At 36.8% G+C, this 23,517-nt stretch overlaps 1 protein-coding gene and 1 long non-coding RNA gene across 3 annotated transcripts in view; one reads left to right on the top strand and one right to left on the bottom strand.

The window, feature by feature from the left end:
* Positions 1 to 23,517, bottom strand: part of NET1 (neuroepithelial cell transforming 1) — a 50,820-nt gene that overhangs the window by 12,379 nt on the left and 14,924 nt on the right. Inside the window, exon 3 of the mRNA XM_037156614.2 lies at positions 11,618 to 11,677. Within this exon, the coding sequence (XP_037012509.2) occupies positions 11,618 to 11,677 (60 nt within the window). The remainder of the gene's footprint in view (positions 1 to 11,617; positions 11,678 to 23,517) is intronic.
* On the top strand, positions 37 to 16,784 carry LOC128627517 (uncharacterized). Of its 2 annotated transcripts, none has more exons than XR_008391725.1 (4): positions 37 to 104; positions 4,695 to 4,797; positions 13,354 to 13,394; positions 15,978 to 16,784. It is a non-coding gene; the product is annotated as an uncharacterized LOC128627517 (long non-coding RNA). The 2 variants fall into 2 exon arrangements; XR_008391724.1 differs by having other exon boundaries at positions 57 to 104; positions 4,715 to 4,797.

Genomic DNA, 23,517 nt, shown 5'->3' on the forward strand with positions numbered 1-23,517 from the left:
CACCTAATGGACACGTGACTCCAGCTAACCACAGCTAGGCACACCTAGGCTTCTCAGTTTTCACTGTTCAAGAGAAAGCTCTTTAGAGGTTTGGAATATCTACGGTAAGAGCAAAAGGGAAAAGGAAGCTGGGTAAACGTAAAGCTTTTCCTGATTTAAAATCATTCCCTAAGGGAAACTAATTGCTTATCTAGGTTACCTACTTTAGTACTTGGCCACAGGCAGGAATACCTTTTCCATAAAACCCTATTACCTAGGAAGAAATTTAGTATGTACAACTTGACAACTTTAAGAAAATCGTAATTCGGAGTTAAGTAAGTGAATATACTAAAGAAAAGCCTAATTATCCAGGGGCCTTGCCTTTATTTTACATGAGTACCAGTATATACACAATTCTAAGGTTATCTAAGTCTTCAGAAAATGGTTCCCACCATTTTTTCTTAAGACTAGCTGCGTAAGTACAACAGACACACTTCAGGTCACTCTGTTTCTAAAGTAAATGCAAATTGGGCTACCTCAGAGTTTAAAGTTCAGTATTTCTTAGACTTAAAAGCAGTTACTTTTTGTTTTAAAAATTTCATATCTGTGTAACAGAAGTTTTATAACAAATACATAAAAGGTGATTTCTGTTCTAAAAATGCATAACATAGTCCTTCTCTATTCTGTATTAACCTTGATGTAGTCCTAACGGGGTAAAAAGAAATCTTCCAAAGTCTTGCATTTTACAGCTGAAGAACTGAGGTTCACAGAGGTGAAATGACCTGCTCAAGGTCTCTAAATTTCTAGTCCAAACCCTTTCCCCTATGAAAAAACACTACTTCTGTTGGTTTGGTAGGCCTGCTATGAAGCAGATTTTCTTTTTTAATATATAAAGTACTGTATTGTATTTTGAAAGGTATGATTTTTATCCTAACTGTATATACTACTATTTATGATATAATGTTGGTAATCTGCAAAAACATTTCTATTCTTAGGATTTATTAGGAACAGAAAACTATTACCATGTAGAAGGCACTATTCTAGATACTGAGGGTGATACAAAAAAAAATAGGTTTCATATTTGCTCCTAAAGTGCTAATAGACCATTATGTAAAGGTAGGTCACATGAAAAGACAACCAGTATAAGACAGCTTTTGAAAATTCCAAAATAAGCTATATAGCTTGAAAGTGCTATAGAAGTTCAGAAGCAGAAACCACCTGGTAGTTCTCTGAGCTGAGATGGGAAAGACACTAGGGAAGAGATTTTGAGATGTTATTTCATGCCTTGAAGGCCACGTTATGTTTTTCATAGGTTTGGGCAAGGGAAAAGTGCAAAACTTTCTCAAAGTAACATAAGGGTGTGAACCTAATGTGAGGTCACGGGCTGTTGGTAAAGATAGGAGGAGAGAATTTTATTAAGCAGATGCAACAGATAAATGAAAGTTATGTTGTAAGGTGGTGTTCAAGATGGTTTTTAAAATGTATGGAAATATAAAGAGCTCTGTGTAAGGTAGGTAAAGAATATATATGCAAAAGATAACCTATGGGAGAAGTCAAAGATGCCTATGATTTATTTTCAAGTTAGGAGGGGTAAATGTTAATGTAAATAATGAAATATAGAGGAATTAAGCTTTGAAAGAAAATTCTGAGTTTCATTTCAGATGAGTCTGAGGTGGTGGAAGGACATGCAAATGAAAATACTGAGCTAGTACTTGGAAATGCTTGACAAGGACTTGGAAGATGCCAGACTGGGAACAGATACACGGATCCGAGTTAAGCTTTGGGAGTGAATAAAATGCCTGGGAGAGAATATCTGGATGAAAAGACCAGAGGTCCAAGGATTTAACTTTGGAGAAATGCTAAGGGAAAAAGAATTTTGCAAAAGGAACAGTCAGAAGGAAAGAAACGGAAATGAAAGCAAGATGTCAAGGGCAGAAAATGTGTTAGTTACAGCAAAAAGGCTGAGAAGGATAAGATTCATGGATTTAGTAGTTTTAAGTTTAATGGGGACCTTCAAGTGTGCTAATTCAGTGGAATAAAGACCCAAGATTACAGAGGTTGAAGAGCGTGTAGAACAAATAATGGCACAGACTATAATGACAAATAATCTATAAAAAACAATTTACTAAGGTTTGTAGGACAACGTTATTTCTTGCAGGAAGAGGCAACGTTCCCCTTCTATAAACACCAGTGTGTTCTGTATTGGTGTTAATTCATCTTTCTGTAGTGACTTTTTTTTATGCTTCATAAAGTAATGGTGACTGGTTATATCTATCTCATCATCTATCCTTTATTACCTGGTCACACATGGGCAATGTGATGTGGTTTGCCATAAAAGTGCTTGACTGTTTGTAGAAGAGAGTTCTATACAGTATTAAAGTGGAATCACCTTGGAGACCATGGAATCCAATTCCCTGATTTTACAGATAAGAACAATGTAAGATCTAAACCACAGGTGGCAAACACAAGGCCCTCGGGCTGAATCCGGCTCTCTGCCTGGTGTTATCTGGCCTGGCACCTTGTTTCTACCTGGCAGCAGGGCCGAGCTCCTTGCCCCTAGTTAAGGGGTAGTCACAGTTATACAGTCCTAAAATTACATTTGGCCCTTTGAAGGCAACCTCAAGGCTGATGTGGCCCCCATTGAAAATGAGTTTGACACCTCTGGCCTAAACCCTCAGAGGTAGTAAGAGAGTGGACTAGAACCCAGTAGTCTGGTTCAGTTAATCAGTTAAAAAATTGTGCAAGTAAGGCCAACACTTTAAGACCACTTAGGTTCACGAAGGAATAAACAGCTACATAGAATGGATCTCTTACCTGATGTCTTTTTCCAAACTATGTTTTTCTGTTCAGTTCTGAGACAGGTAAGGTCAATGAGGGGAAGGGATATCTCTCATTTCTCTCCTTTGGTTGAGGACTCACAAGGTAAAGATAAGAAGTCTTTAAAAAAGCATAAAGGGCCAAATAGGATGTAATGGTGATAGTAACAGAACAAAAATCCCCGTTCACCAACCCTAAAATCAGCTTCATCAGGAATGTTCAGGTTTATGGACCAAATATAATTTAGGCAATGGTATATAGAACCTAAAGAAGCAACAATGAACACGGGAAGTTCAATTAGTACTCTGAGCGATGAACCTGAGAGAATCTTGACTCCAACTACACTCCTTGCAAATCAGAGGGCTGGAAAAATCCTCTGAGATTATTTATTCATCCTCTTCAGTTTTCTGAGGAGGAAACTGAAGGACATCCGTGAAAAAGGAAAGGGAAATTTTGAGTTCTTACTCTGTGCTAGGTGCTTTATGTATGTTATTTACCCGGCTTTATAAAACATGTATTATTACCTCCATTTTACAGATGACAAAACTAGACTCAGAAAGTTAAAAAAGTTGCATGATTAATCACTGTCTGGATAGGGTAGAATCTGTTCAACTCCTATTAGAACATAGGTTCCAGAGAAGTCACTGCATGTAATAAATACCCATGTTGGATGCATGCTCAGCGATCACTGTCATGCTGTGAGTCAGGGGTAGAGTTAGGTTTAAAGCTGCGGTCTCCTAATCTCAGGCCAGTGTTTGCTGAATAACTACTGGCATTTCACAGAGAAGAAAACATACCAAAAGTTATCAATTACTTGCCTTCTAGCCTTTTTATATCAGCAGCTAAGTAAAAAGATAAAATATTTCCAGTTACTTAAGTTTCAGAAAAGATCCTATTTCAATAGACGATTTAATGATATTAATAGGAATTATTTATAAGTTTCTACGCATGATGTATAGATTGGTTAAGTATCTTCTCAGTATGTAGAAAATCTAGAATTTATAGATTTAAGACAACTGAGTTATCTAAAAATAATGCAGCTTTGTAAAAAAAAATTAGGTTTTTGGTAAAGTTACTGGTTTCGAAAGACAAGGCTGTTATACACTCTATTTTGCTTTTATAGGGCTTTCAATGTTTTATTTTGTAAAAAATGAATAAAGCAAAGAGAGAGATTACATTGTCTGCCTTCTCCATAGAAAAAGAACTGTTAGGCTAGAATGACCTTTTTCTTCCTTTGATATAAAATAAAAATTCTAAAATTTAGAAATAAATTAGAGCTGAAAATCATCTTTACTTTTTTTAGTCTAGATATTACGTTTTTATTTATTTTTTGTTTGGAACAATAACAAGTAATTAGAAATTAGGCTAGGAAAGCCATTTTGGTCAGAGAAAACTAAATCTAAGCTCTCTGCTGCCCTCTACAAGTAATAATGTGAAATGCAATTGCCAATCTGCTTTTTTCAACTTGGTAATTATTTGCAAGGATCTTACATAGAGGAAAACATAAACCATCTTTTAATCTGTACAGAAATACAAATGACAGTAGAATTTATATTCTCGGCATTGTGTACCTCTCATGTTTTATATTACTAACATAAACATATTTAAAAATCATACAAATGTACAAAAATTTTTCTAAATATAAGAAAAGTATATTCCACTTCAGAACTCTAGAGTTCAAGATACAAATAACTAGTTCAAAGAGTTCAAGATACAGATAACTAGTATGTATCTCACTAAAAAAGGTTAGTAATAGAATTTCAATGTTTTTTTTGAAAGATTTTATTTAATTTCAGAAAAAGGGAAAGGGAGAGAGAAAAAGAGGGAGAGAAACATTAATGGGTTAGAGAAACATCGATTGGTGATCTGTTGCCTCTTGCACGCCCCGACCTAACCAGGGATTTGGTCCACAACCCAGGCATGTGCCCTGACTGGGAATGGAACCAGTGACCTCTTAATCTGCAGGAATGATGCCACAACCCACGGAGCCATGCCAGCCAGGTCAGAATTTCAAATCTTACTAAAAAAGAAGCACTAACTGAAATATTAACAAAATAGAATTTCAGAAAAACTAGAGTTCCAAACTATCTAGTAATGAGTTAAAACAACAACAAAGAAGTTAGTAATGAAGTTACATGTGGATTTGAGTTTTTAAAAATCATTTGGATTAAAAATCTGAGTGTGTCTGCAAGCTTTACTAAGAATTTGATTTCGGAAAAGATCAATTCAGATCAATTAAATACTACTAGAAAGACTATAAAAAGAATAGTTGACAGGCTAAAAAGTTTGGTATGACTAAAACCATGATTCTTTTTGCAATGATAATACAAAGAGTAAAGAAAATGGGGAATTGGTGCTGTTAGTGGTGCCTTTTTATTTCAAGTACACAGAACAACAAATCATTCCCAGTATAATTAAGATCACTTCTGTTCATGTAACAAGATTTTGAGTGGGATTTTCCCCTGAAACACAGTTAAGGCCCATGCCCAATCTCTTATTGTCTCAGCCCACTTCTACTTGAGTTGTTGATGTTCCCCCAACGAACAGCTCCATGACAGCACCTTGCCTCAGCTGCACCATGTACCTCTTGCTTTTCATCCTGGGCTTCTTGGAAGCCAGTGTGGCATGTAGCATGTAGCGTGACTATTGGAGCATAGGAACTGATGGATAAAAACTTCCCCCTCAGTCCCCTGAGAAAACAATTCTGCAGTATATTTCACAGAGCTCTACAGAAGGTCCCAGCAAGATCAATCCTTAGTTGTCTACAGTGTTGACCAACTTAGTTATAGACACCTGCGTAAGTTCAGGCTCTGATTTCTGGAGGGAATCCTGGCAAATACACTGACACTGAGACTGACCCTAGAGATTATGCACACAGGATGGGACTGTGGAACTGGGTCACTCATTGGTAAAACGATGATAAAGGCTGTAAGTGTGGATTGGGTATAGATGGAGCAGTGAAGAATGGTTTATGTAGCAGTGGTGACATATGAACAACATAGAGGCAATAGTAATTGTAAAGATTAAAGAGCTGCCTGGCTTTTGTTAATTGCTTTAAAAGCCTTGAAAAAGCAGCTGGTAACCTTTATAATGGTCTCAGAGTCATTATGACTAGAAGGGCAAGTGGAAGCCCCTAAAATTTCACCTTCTACAGGTGAATAGCTGGACCAAGATAATAAATAGAAGCACAACTGCACATCAAGAGAAAATAGAGTTAACCATCAAAGTTACAGCAGGCAAGAGTGGTAGTCTCCACTGCATCTCTATTCAATTAATCTGTGTGCCTTCTACAATGAGAGGGATTGTTTTGGCTAACAGTACACTACTGTAAACTTAACTAAAAGTTTAATCTCAGCTATTATGCATGATGTAGAATCTTTACTGGAACAGATCAACACATCCTCTAGCATTTGATAGATGGCTACTAATCTAGCTGTGTTCTTTTCAATTGCCATCAGTAAAGAAGACCAAAAGTAGTTAGCTTTTATGTGGGAAGGACAGCAGCCTGTATTTCATGCACTGAGGCTGTTAATTTTTCTGTTTTCTGCCATTGAGTGTCCATATGAGCCTTGATATCCACAGAATATCACGTTAGTTTAATATACTGATGACATCATTCTGATCAAGCTTGAGGTACCTACGGTAGACAAAGATGTTGTGTAATGTCTCTGTTAAGGCCTGGAAGGGGATTTCAATGCTGATCCCTATGGTTCTCAAGGTAGGCTATGCTTTCCAAGGCAGAAAACCACTTACTGTTTGAACAGCAGTGCCTGGTGTGCTAGCAGCCCCAGTAAAGACTGTTTCCTATATTTCTTTGACCAGCTTTACCATTCTGTTGGTTCATTCATTAATACATTAAATCTTTGACACGTCTTCACTTTTAAAGAAAAAAAAAATGCAGATAGAGCAACTAGCATAGCAAAACAGAAAACCTAGTCTACAACAAAACAAAGAGACAATGTTTCCATCAAAACCTTTTGTTGACAGGTAGTGAGTGACTAACCAAACAGCTATGACATTCACAAAGTATCAGTCTTTGTGCATTAAGAAAAAAAGGTAAGGAAAATGGGCTTCTCTGATGGCCCTGATTCTGATTCTAGGGGATCAGCCACAATGGCGTGCTAGTCTTAGAACAACAGTCTAATGTGGAAAGGACTCTAAGGATCAAATTCTTAGGTTGAGGGAAGGCATACTGCCATCCATGCAAGGAGTTTACAGGTGCTAAAGCAATATGGGCCATATAAATTTTTGAAACTAACACTACTCTGAGAAAGACTGCTAAGAGTAGAATCCAAATTGAGCAGAACAGGGCAATAGCAGCAAAGACAAAAAAAAGTTCAGATTTAAAAAAGGGAGATAAAAAAGACATCAGAAAACATGAGGATGAATTTTAAAAAATCATGATTCCTGTGAACCCTGGTTGGTGTCCACTGGATTGAGCACCTGCCTGGGAAGCGAGGCTTATGGGTTTGATTCCCAGTCTAGGGCACATGCCTGGGTTGTAGGCCGGATCCCCAGGAGGAGGCGTATGAGAGGCAACCACATATTAATGTTTCTTGCCCTCTCTTTCTCCCTCCTTTCCCTTCTTTCTAAAAGTAAATAAATAAAATCTTTAAAAAGTAAAATAAAATCAGTTTGTAAAAACAACAGAAGGAGCTCTACAGTTATGAAGCTGGAAACAGGCTATCTTCATCTAAAAATGCAGGAAAACTCACTGCTTTTAAAAAATGAGCAACAGAAAAGAATCATGAACCTACTTTCAAACTATTGTAAGAAAACAGAAAATGTGGAGTAGAATGCCTCCACAGCATAAAATAAGCACATTATAGAAGCTATGGAAGAACATAAAAATTCAGAAATTAGGTGACCGGAAAAAGGACAATTTAAAATAAGGCGATAGAACCAAGAAAGAATTAAAAATATTACTTCAGAATAAAAAAAATGACTAATGCATTAAGACAAAAAGGAAGATGAGCTTTAAAAAAATCCACCATAAATATAAAAAACAGAGAGGGAAGACGAAACAATAGAAACAATGCCAAAAACTGTAATTTAAAAAAGTAGGTTACAAAATAACTTCAAATGACCTATTTATTATAAATTTTTAAGAGTGGCCCTTTATGCCAGAAACAATGGAGTGAAATATTTAATAAATTCAAGTAAAGAAAATGTGAGGCATGGATCTCATATCCATCCAAATTAACCTTCAAGTATAAAGACTGCAAACAAACTGATATGCACACTCAATTACTCAGGGAATATGGTTCCCATGAACATTTCCTTTGAATTCACTCAATTCTGGAACAGCAGTCAGCAGACTTTTTCTGTAAAAGCCGAAACAGTAAATATTTTAGTCTTTGCAGGTCCACAACTACTCAACTTTTGTCCTTGTAGTGCTTTTAAAAGCAGCCGTAAATAAATAGTATGTAAATAAGTGAGCGGGTTGGATATGACTCCTGGGCCACAGTTTCCTGACCCCTGTACTAGAGAATGAGCTTCAGAAAACCAAAGACCTAGGAAGGTAGTGACCTAAGGACTGGTGCTGAGAGCTAAATATATGTATTTGTTTACTTGTAGAACTAAAACTAAATGATGGTTCTAGGGTACACGGCACAGCTTGTAATGGCTAAGTGCTCTGACCCGTTAGGCACAGCAAAACTATTTAAAAAAATGGAGAATGGTGTGCACATGAAAGGTAAAGTAAGCACTTACTACTTTGAATGTATTAATTTAGAATAATGATACTACTTTAATCAGAGAAGATGTGCTAATTAAAATAATGTTGAGAGGAATGAGCCAATTTATAGTTACCAACAAGGGGAAACTGAAAGCATTATATAAAGATAACCAACAGAATGAAAATATCAATTTTCCTAAATATCAAAAGATAAATCAAAGCAAAAACACAAATAAAACAAGAAAGGAAAGAATAAAATAGAACAGATAATGAAAGAGAACACGATACTGTTTATTCAAGACAGCAGGATATATAGATATATTTGCAACTGCTTATATTTTTAAAAAGTGGAGGATAAACCATAAAATTAAAAAAAAGATTTTGTATAGAGGAAAGGAGCAGGGTACAAGAACCAAGGATAGAAACAAGAATCTCACAGAACTGACTTTGAAATTCTACACACCTTTGTTACATACTTATTTAGAACTGTTACTTAAAAGCAGTAATTCTTAAAAATTAAAAATCAAAAGATGTGAGTTAATAGCATAATTACACACAGAAAAGAGCTAGTTCTATAATTTAAAAACTGAGTAATTTGTACATCCTTATTACAGTCTATGTGTCAAAGACAAACTCTGAAAAATAAAACATAAAATGTTTTCAGTAATAGTATCATTTTTATTAATTTGTAATACTATAACTGCTGTCCCAGAATCTGGAATAACTTGACTATTATTCCAGTAATAAGTCCTGGAAGAAAAGGAGGCCAATAAACTTCTAAATATGAGGCGCAGGTCAAAAGGAAATCAACACAATGTGCACCTTAAATTTGCACAATGTTGTATGTCGAGTATATTTTAATAAAGCTGGGGCGGGGGATGGGAAGGACAAAGGCAGCATCCTGAGGCAGCATACAGTCACTAAAGAAGAGATAATTTGAGCATAAAAGTAATAACCAAAATGGTCAAAATATGACAAATATGTTCATATTCATGATTTCATAATAACATTATGCAGAAAAAATCAGTCACTTTTAGAGAATTTCAATGAATAAAACTCATTATCTTTGAAGACCAATAAAAGAAAAGAGTCAAACATTTGTCCTGCCTGTATTATAACTCAGTGCCTCAAAGTAACCAAATGATTGATGATGGGAATTTTTACAAAAATATTTCTCTTTACAGAAATATTCCAGATAATAAAGAGAGGACTGATAAAGGCATAAGAAAATAATTTTGCAACTTTCAATAAATAAACTGATGTAGGCAATGATAATTTTGAAAACATTACAAAAAGACATTATACACCCTCAGAAGGAAGTACACAGCCCAAAACAATCTCTAGATCTAACTACCAATTTATTAGAAATACAGCGAATAGAGGAACACAGGAAATGATACCATGGGTATATAATCATGAACATTAAGGTTATGGAAAACTGTATTGGAAAAAAGACATGACTTCTTCAACAATGAATTACAAGAAAACAAAGAGCGGAAACCTACAGATTAAAAGATACTAAAGAAATATAATCAATCATAATGTATAAACCTTGTATGAATTGGAATTCAGACAGACAAAATAAAAAACAAAAAAATGTTTAACAATTAAGGAAAGTGTGGGCGCTGCATCTGATAAGATAAATGCAATGATACAATATCTAGGGTTTGAGTCAAAATAGTCCACAGGAGGGTAGGTGAGTAGATACATGAAACAAGACCGAATTGATCACAAATTGATAAATGCTGAAACTGGGGTGAAGACAAGAAGGACTTTCTTTAAGAAGATTTGACCATGATTTTATTGTAGCTAACTACACATAACTGTCTTATTTCTGGATATGATTTGATTTAAATCATACTTAAAAACACTCAGGATTACCATTTCATACTTTTTTGTTCTTTCAGTACAAGATTCGAGACTCATAGATAGAGAGCAGGCAGAAAACTCTGGGATAGGGGTTAGAGGGTAAGGGGATGAATAAAAAAAAGACTCACGGACATGGACAACAGTGTGGTGACTGCTGGGGGGAAGAGGGGAAGTGAAGGTAGAAGAGAGTATAAGGGGGATAAAAGGTAATGGAAAAAATACAATAAAAAATAAAAGTACCTCTGGCCCAAGCACCAGGATTCTAAAGCAAGAGATCTGGGACAGACACCAAGAAGCTGAATATTTAATAAACACTTCAGGTGTGTGTGTGTGTTTTTAAATGTAGTTAAAATTGTTTTTGCAAAAAGCCTAACACTGAAGACACATAATTCTTCTAGAAAGACATTATGTACACACACAATCTGGCTTACAAGATTTGCTAATATGTTGAGGGGACAGGCCTATTAAAACTTAATTTTTAGAAAACACCTTGTCTTTAAAAAACAGCAGTAGCTGCTATCATTAAACATAATGCCAAACTATTTTTTTAAATCTCATTAAAAATGTATTACTTTTCATACGATCTTTAGAAAAGGTTTCTTAAAACCAAGATAGTTCTAAAAATTTGCCAAAGAATAAAAAGGAGAAAGAGAGGGACATAAACCTTACTCTATGGAGTAAGTAATCCCAAAGATACCAGGCTTTTGGACTTAACTACAATTGTACACTAAAGGACATAATTATTTTTACATGTGCACTGCATATTAGTTTTTCATTGGTGACACACTGGAAACTCATGGACCACATCTGGCTTGTAGATGAGGTATTTGGCCTACACATTGTTTTAGAAAAAATTTGATCTGACTTTTAAAATTCAGGAGATTGCACCACATAAACATCCGGATTTTGCAGTCCCACCTGCAGCAGTGGGCGCAAGCAGAGTGGCAGCTTCCTCTTCCAGGAGGGGCATGGCGCCCTCCTTTTCACCACAGTCCTTATCCTACCACCTTTCCTTTCAAATACTCTAGGCCTGGTCTCCTTAGACATATGAATATGTGATGAGCAGTTATAACCTAACATTGTTCTGAGGGGGGTTTCCTCCTCATAGGCAACAAAGTACTACAGACAAAACAGGCTACCTATAAGAGCCAATAGCATTCAGTTTTACATTTAAAAAATGCACCCCCCCCCAAACATTCATTGTTCTTATAACACAGAAATCAATGCTACCTGCATATTTTTAAATGCTTTTCTTAACAGAGCAGTAAGGCTTACCTTCAGATCAAGGCTGCTAAGGCTTACGACATCATCGTCTTTTGCTCTTCTTTTTCTTTTCTAGAAGATAAAAAGATTTCATTCTTAACAGAAGTAAAGCATATTACTCCATACAACTAGAAAAATCACTTTAAGAAGTGAAGCCTTTGACTGTTTTAGAAGAATATTTTTTATGAGGAATGCTCATAAATTACCTCTACCATATATACTGTCTAATAAGCACCCCCTGATTAAATCATTTCTTGTCTGTGAAGTGATTCCACCCTATTAAAAAACTTATGTAAAGTTTCTCAGGACAATACTCTTATATAAGCCAAGGGCTGTCTATACTTGTTAGAGAAAAAGTAAATGTTTTATACATAAAGGCAACAAAGGTTCTTTAAAAAGGAACACACATTATTTATTCTACGGGAGAGAGGGAATCTTCGCTAGAAAAAAATATGCTTTTATTATGGCCCAAAGTAATTAGCTTGAGGAGAAACTGGTGGGAGTAGAATCAAAATCAGGCAGGACAGTAGAAAAAAAGAAAGATCAAGTCCAGGTAGAAGTGGGGAAAACACATGGAGCCTGAAAGTCTCAGAAGCAGGCCAACACGAAAAGAACAAAAGAGAGAGCTCCATGAAATTAGAAAACTCATCTGAACCAAACCTCTTTGTTAAAGGTCCAGGAAAACTATATTCACACTGAAAAGAATGGAAAATTCTCCAACTCAACTTCTTCAAAAAATAACTCTAAGAAAAAAGAGACTAAGGGTCAGAACAACAACCCTACAGGGAACGAAGTTACCTCAGAAGGAAATGCTCAGAGACAAACTGTAACATACTACTATTTCAAATTTAGGTAAAAGACAAGAAAATGACATAAGACATGAAAAAACAATATAAATCAGACTTAGAAAAAACAAGAAAATGAAGTGACAAAACTCAAGATCTAGAAAATGCAGAAAAGTATAAATAATATGATGCTAACTTTGAAAAGCAAACTAAGCAAAAATCCTCCATGTGCGTATTTTATCTGTGAGGTTGTGTATCTGTAAAAAACTCTATGAGCAAAATATACAGAGAAACATTAACAGTGCTGTTGACATGGATTAGAGTGGAGGTTGGGGATGGAACACAGACATATATGGGGAGGAAAACAGGAGAAAAAACTGCCAAGCAAAAGGATTGTACTGAGGAAAAAAAATGCACATACATGATCATACTTATGCATTTTTATAAAACTGTACATATGTGTAGGCATATATAAAGAAATTTAACAGATTTTAACACATTCTACTGTATTTTATTTTAAAGTTTTGCTTTTCATACTTATTCAATCCATCTAGAACATATTTTTTGTATGTATGTGGTATGAGGTACTATAACCAACACGTCAGCCCACCATTCCTTCATAATGCTTATGATATAGTAAGTTCTCAAATATTAGTGGGTCAATTTCTGGGTTATCTATTTTGTTCCAACGATTTATCCATCCCTGTACCCATGGAGGGACCCCTGTACTCCATTTATCCTGTACCCATATCATGTTGTGTAATTAGTGTACCTTTGGAGTAAGTCTTCTTTTTTTAAGGTTTCATTTATTTATTTTTTTGAGAGAGGGGAAGGGAAGGAGAAAGAGAGGGAGAGAAATATCACTGTGTGGTTGCCTCTCACGTACCCCCTACCTGGGACCTGGCCCACACCCCAAGCATGTGCCCTAACTGGGAACTGAACTGGTGACCTTCTGGTTTGCAGGCTGGCACTCAATCCACTAAGCCACACCATCCAGAGCTGGAGTAAGTATTAATAGCTAATACAGCAGGTCATATGATGCCTGACTTATACATTACTTTTGCTGTTCTGGGTCTTCTACTTTTCCATGTAAATTGTAGAATGAGATCTATTATACTCCAACGGGATTTCTTTCAGAACTATACTGAATTCACTAATTAATTTCAGGGAGAACTGACATTTTTATGCTATTGGGCCTTTCCTTGCCTGAATGTGGTGTATCTCCATGAAATTAGCTGTCCTCTGTTCTTTGTAAATGCTTTTCAATAGTTTCCATAAAGCCTCACAGGTCTTTTCATAGATTTATTCTTAGATTTTAAAATCGCTGTTATTTCATAAAAGCATCTGTGAAGTTACATTTAACTGTTTATTGCTGGTATATATATATTCTATTGATAACTTTTAATAACTTTTATAGCCAGAAACCTTGCTTAAACTCTTGTTCTAACAGCTGCTATTAATTTTCTCTTGGATATTCTATGTAGACAATTATGGTTGTTTTTTTCCCTTTTATTTCTTTAAAATATATTTTATTGATTATGCTATTACAGTTGTTCTATTCTCCCCCTTCATTCCCCTCCACTCTGCACGCCCCTCCCCCACCATTCCCCCCTTTTAGTTTATGACCACATGTCTCAAGTTCTTTAGATTCTATATTTCCCATACTATTCTTGCCCCCCTATCTATTTTCTGCCTACCATCTATGCTACTTATTTTCTGTACCTTCTCCCCCCTTCGCCTCCTCCCACTCCCCTGTTGCTAGCCCTCCATGTGGTCTTCATTTCTATGGTTCACTCCTGATCTAGCTGTCCTCTTAGTTTGCTTTTGTTTTAGGTGTGGTTCTTAATAACTGTGAGTTTGCTGTCCTTTCACTGTTCATCTTTTTTATCTTCTTTTTCTTAGATAAGTCCTTTTAACATTTCATATAATAAGGGCTTGGTGATGATGAACTCCTTGAATTTGATCTTATCTGAGAAGCACTTTATCTGCCCTTCCATTCTAAATGAAAGCTTTGCTGCATAGAGCAATCTTGGATGTAGGTCTTTGGATTTCATGACTTGGGATACTTCTTTCCAGCCCCTTCTTGCCTGTAAGGTCTCTTTTGAGAAATCAGGTGACAGTCTGATGGGAACTCCTTTGTAGGTGACTGTCCCCTTATCTCTTGCTGCTTCTAGGATTCTCTCCTTCATTTTAATCTTGGCTAATGTAATGATGTGCCTTGGTGTGCTCCTTCTTGGGTCCAACTTCTTTGGGACACTCTGAGCTTCCTGGATTTCCTGGAAGTCTCTTTCCCTTGCCAGATTGGGGAAGTTCTCCTTTATTATTTGTTCAAATAAGTTTTCCACTTATGGCTGTTCCTCTTCCCCTTCTGGTACCCTTATAATTTGGATGTTGGAGCATTTAAAGATGTCCTGGAGGTTCCTTACCCTCTCCTCATTTTTTTGAATTCTTGTTTCTTCATTCTGTTTTGTTTGGTCATTTTTTTCTTCCTTCTGGTCCACTCCCTTGATTTGACTCCCAGTTTCCTTTTCATCACTATTTGTTTCCTGTGCATTTCCCTTCATTTCAATTAGGTTAGCCTTCATATGTTCCTCTAATTCGTGACTAAAGTCAACCAGTTAGTTCTGTGAGCATCCTGATCACCAGTGCTTTGAACTGTGCATCTGAAAGTTTGGCTATTTCTTGGTCGCTTAGAGTTATTGGCTCTGGGGCTTTGAGTTCTTGAGCCATGTTTTGGTCTGTTCATGCCTCTTACATATGAGGAGTGGAGCCTTAAGTGTTCACCAAGGCGGGGCCACCCAGGTTCCTGGGTCGTGAGGCTGTATGTGGGGGTGGGGTCAAAGAGGAGCAATGGTGGTCCCCTCTGCTGCTTTCTGCTGTTGGGGCCTGCGTGGTCTGTCTCACTGCTCGCTCCTTCGCTGGTTTATCTGCGTGTGCGAATGTGTGACCCCGGTCAGCCTGCCACTTTGCGCCCTTACTGGGTCCGCTTGTTGCCACCTGTGCGCCTGGGTCAAGAGATCTTTCCTGCCCAAACCCGCTCTGCTGCTGGCTCCACCCCTCTTACTGGTCTGGCTGAACGGTTCATTGTTGTTGGACTTCCCTATAGTTCAATTTTCTGTGTCTTAGCTGCCGTTTTTGTTACTAAAACTTTGATGTCTTTAAACTTGGTTGTGTGAGAAGGCACAGTATTTCCACCTATGCCTCCATCTTGGTGGAAGTCCCAATTATGATTTTTTAAGTAATGATATTATACTGGTCTTTCTTTTCTAATTTGTATATCATTTGTTTTTCTGTCTTACTGTGCTGGCTAGGGGCACTAGTACAATGTTGAATGAAAATAGTGACAGGCTTTTCTCTAAATTTGAAAGACATGTTTAAATATTTTACCATAATATATGTTGTTTGACTAAGGATATTTCTATTCTATTCCTGGTTTGACAAGAATTTTATGAGTGTTGACTTCATTTTTTTTCCACTCTTACTTTTTCTTCTCTTTTATTTGATTTACTTTATTGTTATTTTTCCAACCTCATAAGTTAGATGCTTAATTTTTGTTATTTTCTTTTCTTAAACTATGCACTTTAAAGTTATAAGTCTTGATGACTTCTGGCCAAGATGGAGGCATACTTGCACAACCAAAAGAAGGACAACAACAAATTTAAAAACAAAAAACAACCAGAACTGCCAGGAAATCAAACTGTACAGAAGTCTGACAACCAAAGTGTTAAGAAGAAACATTCATTTACACTGGTAAGAGGGATGGTGACAAGCAGCTGGTGTGGAGAAGACATGTGACAGGCAGCAGCTGGTGGACCAGTCAGTCCCACATGTGTGTGCGGATAAACCAGGAGGAACAATGGGGGAGTGAGAAAGACCACTCAAACCAAGGTTTCAATGCAGGGAAATAAAGCCTCAAAACCTCTGGCTGTAAAAACCTGTGGGAACAGTAAAATGACAATAAACTCATAGACATTAACAACTGAACGTAAAAAACAAAAACAAAAAGAAACTAAGCGATCTACTAGAACAGGAACAGAATCACAGACATGGAGATCACACTGGAGGGTTATCAGCAGGGAGAGGGAAGAGAGAGAAAGGGGAAAAAGGTACAGGGAATAAGAAGCATAATTGGAAGGTACAAAATAGATGGGGGGAGGTTAAGAATAGTATAGAAAATGGAGAAGCCAAAGAACTTGTAATGTATGACCCATGGACATGAACTAAGGAGTGGCGAAATGCTAATGGGAGGAGGGGAATAAAGGGAAATAAAGGGCAAAGGGGAAAAAAGGGACAACTGTAATAGCATATCAATAAAATATATTTAAAAAAATAAAATAAAATCTTCCTCTTAGAACTCCTTAATAACATTCTGAAAGTTTTAATACATAAACCTAGAGATATTTCTTTTGTCATGGGAGTCCTCTTTGGAAGTATTTCCCAAGTGATATGCACCCATACTGCAGGATATGCAAGGTATGTTCCATGGAGTGCAGGGAGAAGATGTTAGAACTTTTATTTTCACGTATTTCTTAATCCTTCAAAATAAGCTTTACTAATATTTAATATACAGATGAGTTCATCACAGACACTATATGGTTAAAGATAGTGGTGATCTAATCAGATCTTATATGAAGTCAGTCCTCAGGACACAAAATTAATATCCAGAAATCAGTTGCATTTTTATATGCCAATAATGAACTAGCAGAAAGGGAAATAAAACAACCCACTCACAACTGCTTCAAAAAGCATAAAATACCTAGGAATAAATCTAACCAAGGATGTAAAAGATCTGTAATTGGCAAATTACAGTGAAGGAAGAAACTGAAGAAGATACAAGTAAGTGGAAGCATATACCATGTTCATGGATAGGAAGAATTAACATCATTAAAATGTCCATTCTACCCAAAGCAATCTAAGATTCAACACAATTCCTATCAAGATACCAATTATGTATTTCACAGAATTAGAACAAATCTTTCAAAAATGTATATGGAATCACAAAAGGCCCCAGAGAGCAACAGCAATTCTGAGAAAGAACAAGAAAGTTGGAGGAATCATGCTACCTAATATCAAACTATACAATAAGGTTACAGTAATCAAACCAGCATGGTACTGGCTTAAAAAGACACATAGATCAATGGAACAGAATAGAGAACCCAGAATAAACCTATATTTTTATAGTCAATTAATATTTGACAGAGAAAGCAAGCACATACAATGGGCTAAAAATAGTTTATTCAATAACAGTGTTGGGAAAACTGGACAAATATTTGCAGAAAAATGAATCTAGACCACCTTCTTACAACACACACAAGAATAAACTCAAAATGGACTAAAGACTTAAATGTTAGACCCGAAACCATAAAAATCCTAGAAGAAAACATAGGCAGTGAAATCTTGGGCATTGTTCATGGCAATATTTTATCTGATATATCTCCTCAGACAAGGGAAACAAAAAAAAAAAATGGGACTACTTCAAAATAAAAAGGTTTTACACTGTAAACTACCAACAAAATAAAAAGATAACCCTCAGAATGGGATACATCTGATAAGGGGTTAATATCCAAAATTTATGTAAAACTTAAAAAAAAAAACAAAACCCAAACAATCCAATTAAAAAATAGGCAGAGGACCCAAATAAACATTTCTCCAAAGAGGACACACAGATGGCCAATGGACATATGAAAAAATTCTCAACATCACTAATCATCAGAGAAATGCAAATCAAAACTACAATGAGACATCACCTCACACTGGTCAGAATGGCTATCATCAATAGATCAACAAAAAAGTGCTGGTGGGGATGTGGAGAAAGGGGAACACTTTTGCACTCTTGGTGGGAATGCAGATTGGTCCAGCCACTGTGGAAAGCAGTATGGAGATACCTTAAAAAAAAAAAAAACTAAATGGAACTGCCTTTGACCCAGCAATCCCACCTCTACCCCAGAACACTAAATCAAAAGAACCATAGCACCCCTATGTTCATTGCAGTGTTATTTATCATCATGAAGATATGGATGCAGTGCCCTCCCTAACCTCCACCACCCAAGTGCCTATTAGTAGATGAGTGGATAAAACAACTATGGGGCATTTATATACTGTGATACTGCTCAGCTGTAAAAAAGAAGAAAATCCTTTGCAACAGCATGGATGGACCTGAAGAACATTACACTAAATGAAATAAGCCAGTCAGAGAAAGACAAATACTGTATATTTTCACTCATATGTGGAATTTAATGAACAAAGTGAACTAATAAGCAAAATAGAGACAGACTCATAAATAGAGAGCAGGATGACAGCTATGGGGGGTGGTGGTTAGGGGATGGAGGGGTAGAGCAAAAAGGAAAAAAGACTCATGTACACGGACAAAAGTATAGTGATGTGCGTGGGGGGAGGGGATAAATGCTTCTTTTTATTTTTTATAGAAAAAATATAAAATTAATTAAAAAATAAAGAAGTCAGCTCTAAACTGTGACATCATCATGGGCTATCTGAAATATATATATATATATGCTCACTATCATTAATTTTGCTCTAGGTGAGTATTGTGTTGTGAGATATTAGCTAATAATGGTTGTATAAGCATAAAAATTATAAATAAATGTATGAGGGGTATATGTTCAAATATTTTTTGATAGACATGCAAATCAAGTTTAGAAATACTTTTAAACTTTTTCCATTTAAGTTTAGCCTCATCAGATAGTAAGAGAATGGGACCAAGATGAAAAAAATTTCAAAGGAAAATGCATAATTGCATTAAAATCAAGAGGTGCTTTCTGTAATAGCTTATCTGATAAATTAATGTATGTAATCAGTATAACAGCACAGAAATCTTGAATGGAGTCTCCAACAGAAACATAAATTAAAGACAAAAGAATAGAACACAAATTATGTATTGTTGAACCTAACAGCATATCAATAAAGGTACACTAATAAAGTTTGGCAAGCTAGAAATAGAATCATTTTTGCTATTTCACCAATATAAAAAAACATAAAAATTATGCCCTATTTGGATTGGTTCGGCCAAAAAGCCCATTATGTTTTTTCTGTACAATGGCTCTAGTAGTGCTTAGTTGTCTTTAACTACATTTGAAACAATTTTGTTAAATTGTATTGTGGCAGCTGTTATGTCAGTGTGCATAAACACACACACACACACACACACACACACACACACACACACAAACTGAGATTTCCAGCCAAGATGGAGGCGTTGGTAGACACACTGTGCCTCCTTGCACAACCAGGACAACAACAATGTAAAACAAAAAACCAACCAGATCTGACAGAAAATCGAACTGTATGGAAGTCCAACAACCAAGGAGTTAAAACATTCATCCAGACCAGTAATAGGGGCGGAGATAGGCAGCTGGACTCTCCGCAAGGTATTGACTAGCAGACCCAATGAGGCAGCGGACTGTAGAACGGGGAGTGCAAGGCTGTAGCTGGCAGTCCCAGCAAGGCAGCAGAATGCAGTATGGGTGGTCCCACATTCGTGTGCAGATAAAGTGGGAGAAACAACCGGGGAGCAGGATGGACTGTGCAACCCAGGGTCCCAGCTCTGGGAAATAAAGCCTCAAAACTTCTGACCAAGAACACCTGTGGGGGTTGAAGCGGTGGGAGAAACTCCCAGCCTCACAGGAGAATTTGTTGGAGAGACCCAGGGTCCTAGAATGTACACAAACCCACCCACAGAAGAATCAGCACCAGAGGGGCCCAATTTGCTTGTGAAAAATGGAGGAAGTGACTGAAATCCGGCAGAGAATGAAGCAAATGCCATTGTTCCCTCTCAGACCCCTTCTCCACATATAGCATCGCAATACAGCAATATGGGTTGCCCCACCCTGGTGGACACCTAAGGCTCCATCCCTCACTAGGCAACAGGTGTGTCAAGACAAAGAAAAAAATGGCCCAAAGGAAAGAACAGATCAAAGGTCCAGAACAAATACAACTAAGCAATGAGGAGACAGCCAGCCTATCTGATGCAGTTTGAAACACTGGTAATCAGGATGCTCACAGAATTGGTTGAATTTGGTTGCAAGTTAGATGAAAAAATGAAGGATACACTAAATGAAATAAAGGAAAATGTACAGGGAACCAATAGTGATGAGAAGGAAACTGGGACTTGAATTAATAGTATAGACCAGAAGGAAGAAACATCCAACCAGAAAAGAATGAAGAAACAAGAATTCGAAAAAAGGAGGAGAGGCTTAGGAACCTCCAGGACATCTGCCACGTCCTCTTCTAACCATGTTGTCTGACAAGGTCCGGGCATGGAGGAGTTGAGTTCAAGGAATTCGTCTTCCCGGAGGAGAATGTGGCATCCAAAATGGGTTAACAATTGGCTGTTTTATTTTAATTATTTTACTCTTGCTACTGAATATAGACATTGTACTGTACTTACTTATTCCTGTGAAAATCACCCAAGAGGAAGGGACAGTTCAGGGGAAAACATTAGTATTCCCCATGGAACTGCCTGAAAGGATGGAAAAATCTCCACAGATTCTCCTCTCCCTTATACAGGGGTGTATGACAGCCAGGGTAATATAATTGTTAACCATAAGGAAAAACATGTCAAGTTGTATAAATTACCCTGGTTTGAGCAATTTAAAGCAATCAGGACTGTCATGGTGTACCAGAAATAAGAAAAACAAGTTAGATCTCTTAAATCAACAGTTAAGGCCAGTTAATAAAGAACCAGGTTATTGTTGCAAGCACAGGTTGTGCTGCCAACAGTTGAGGGAATGGAAGAACAGATTAGAAAGACTTTCCCATGACTGTCCTTACCTACAGATACAAAGGGTCTTCCAAGAAAACAAGTAAAAACTGTATAGACCCCTACCCACAGCCCAGGGATACGGTCGGGATGGTTGAGATGCATCTGCAAGGCAGAGGCAACTGTGGCAGGATTTCCTGTTTATCTCTCCTTACATGTTTGTTTCGGTGATCAAAAGGTGGTGGGATTGTTAGACACCTGTATTTCAGGTTCATTGATTTGCACAATTCCAATGAAGTTGTACAAATAATTTCTTGACCAGAGAACAAAGTTCCCGCTAATGAAGTAGTCCCTAAATGTTTAGAAGTTGTTGAAGTAACAGCCCCTCCTTTACCTTGAATAAGAATATATATCAATTAGACAGGCAAAGAAATAACAAAGGCTGGCTAGTTATTACAAACTAAACACGTAGAAACAGTTACTAAAGAGTCAGAGTTTATAGTACACAGAGAAACATTTTAGACAGAAAAAGATAGCTAAGTTAGACATCACAAAAGCCTTATAATAAATTTCCTATTACCTCTACTCAATCTAGCATATCCTTTTGCCCCATGACAAATTCTGAGAAACTTTAATATACAATAAGATATTCAAATTCTGTACATACAGCTATTTTTAATTGTCTGATTTATGGCTCTCCTGGTCAAAATAATCTTTATTATAACTGAATCTATGGGAACTTTCATATTTTTCCTGGTTACCTCTGTATTGATTTTTTCTGCTTAACTGATCATGCTATACTGCAAATGTTAATCACTACCTAAAATGAAAATATAAAAACATGCTTGTACTTGCAATAAACGTAACAGAGCTTCACTGTCCTGAGTCATGTTGTTGTCTGTTACCCATAGCCAACTCCTTACCCACCTTTGGGAATCCCTGGACCCTGCTGCGGCAGGTCCGTGGCAGACATCTTTAAATGTTCCAACATCTGAATTATAGGGGTACCAGAAGGAGAAGAGGAAGAGCAACAAGTGGAAAAATTATTTGAACAAATAATAAAGGAAAACTTCCCCAATATGACAAAGGAAATGGACTTCCAGGAAGTCCAGTAAGCTCAGAGTCCCAAAGAAATTGGACCCAAGGAGGAACACACCAAGGCACATCATAATTACATTAGCCAAGATTAAAATGAAGGAGAGAATCTTAGAAGTAGCAAGAGAAAAGGAGGCAGTTACCTACAAAGGATTTCCCATCAGACTGTCAGCTGACTTCTCAAAAGAGACCTTACAGGCAAGAAGGGGCTGGAAAGAAGTATTCCAAATCATGAAAGGCAAGGACCTACATCCAAGATTGCTCTATCCAGCAAAGCTTTCATTTAGAATGGAAGGGCAGATAAAGTGCTTCTCAGATAAGGTCAAGTTAAAGAAGTTCATCATCACCAAGCCCTTATTATATGAAATGTTAAAGGGACTTATCTAATAAAAAGAAGATAAAAAACATGTATAGTAAAATGACAGCAAACTCACAATCATTAACAACCACACCTAAAACAAAAACAAAAGCAAACAACTTGAACAGGAACAGAAACACAGAAATGCAGATCACATGGAGGGTTATCAACAGGGGACTGGGAGGGGGAGAAGGGGAAAAAGGTAGAGAGAATAAGTAGCATAGATGGTAGGTAGAAAACAGACAGAGGAAGGGTAAGAATAGCATAGGAAATGGAGAAGCCAAAGAACTCATATGTATGACCCATAGACATGAACTAAAGCAGGGGAATGTGGGTGGGAGCGGGTGTGCAGGGTAGAGGGGAATTAAGGGGGGAAAATGGGACAACTGTAATAGCATAATCAATAAAATACATTTTTAAAAAAGAACTTCACAATAAACTCATCTTTAAACAAAATGGTAAAAATGGAGAGAAAATAGTGATGGTGAGAATGATCTTGGTGAGTTTCTGAATTTAAATAAGATTTTTCTGGTCCAAATATTTTCAGAAAATGGTCTGATTATAATATACTAGAGCAAATAATAAAATAATAATGATAAATAAAAATTATCAAAACTGGTGAATTTTTGTGCGACCACTTGCATATTGAAGATGGAAGAAGATACACAACATTTTTAGTGTATTATGCTTATTATTTCGACAAAGGTAAAACATGACTGAAACACAAAAAAGATTTGTGTGGTATATGGAGAAGGTCTGTGACTGATCAAACATGTCAAAAGTGTTTGACATGTATTACCAAGAAACTGCAAAATTTCTTAGTAATACTGACATTTTGGCCAAATAATTCTTTGCTGTGGGGCTGTGTTACTGGAGGATGTTTTACAACATCCCTGGCCTCTACCCACTAGAAGCCAATAGCAGGGGATAGCTGACATACTCAAAATATTCAAATCAG

The sequence above is a fragment of the Artibeus jamaicensis genome, unplaced genomic scaffold, assembly GCF_021234435.1.
Source record: "Artibeus jamaicensis isolate MK-2021 breed Jamaican fruit bat unplaced genomic scaffold, CSHL_Jam_final contig_426, whole genome shotgun sequence".
In the NCBI taxonomy this organism is placed as follows: Eukaryota; Metazoa; Chordata; class Mammalia; order Chiroptera; family Phyllostomidae; genus Artibeus; species Artibeus jamaicensis.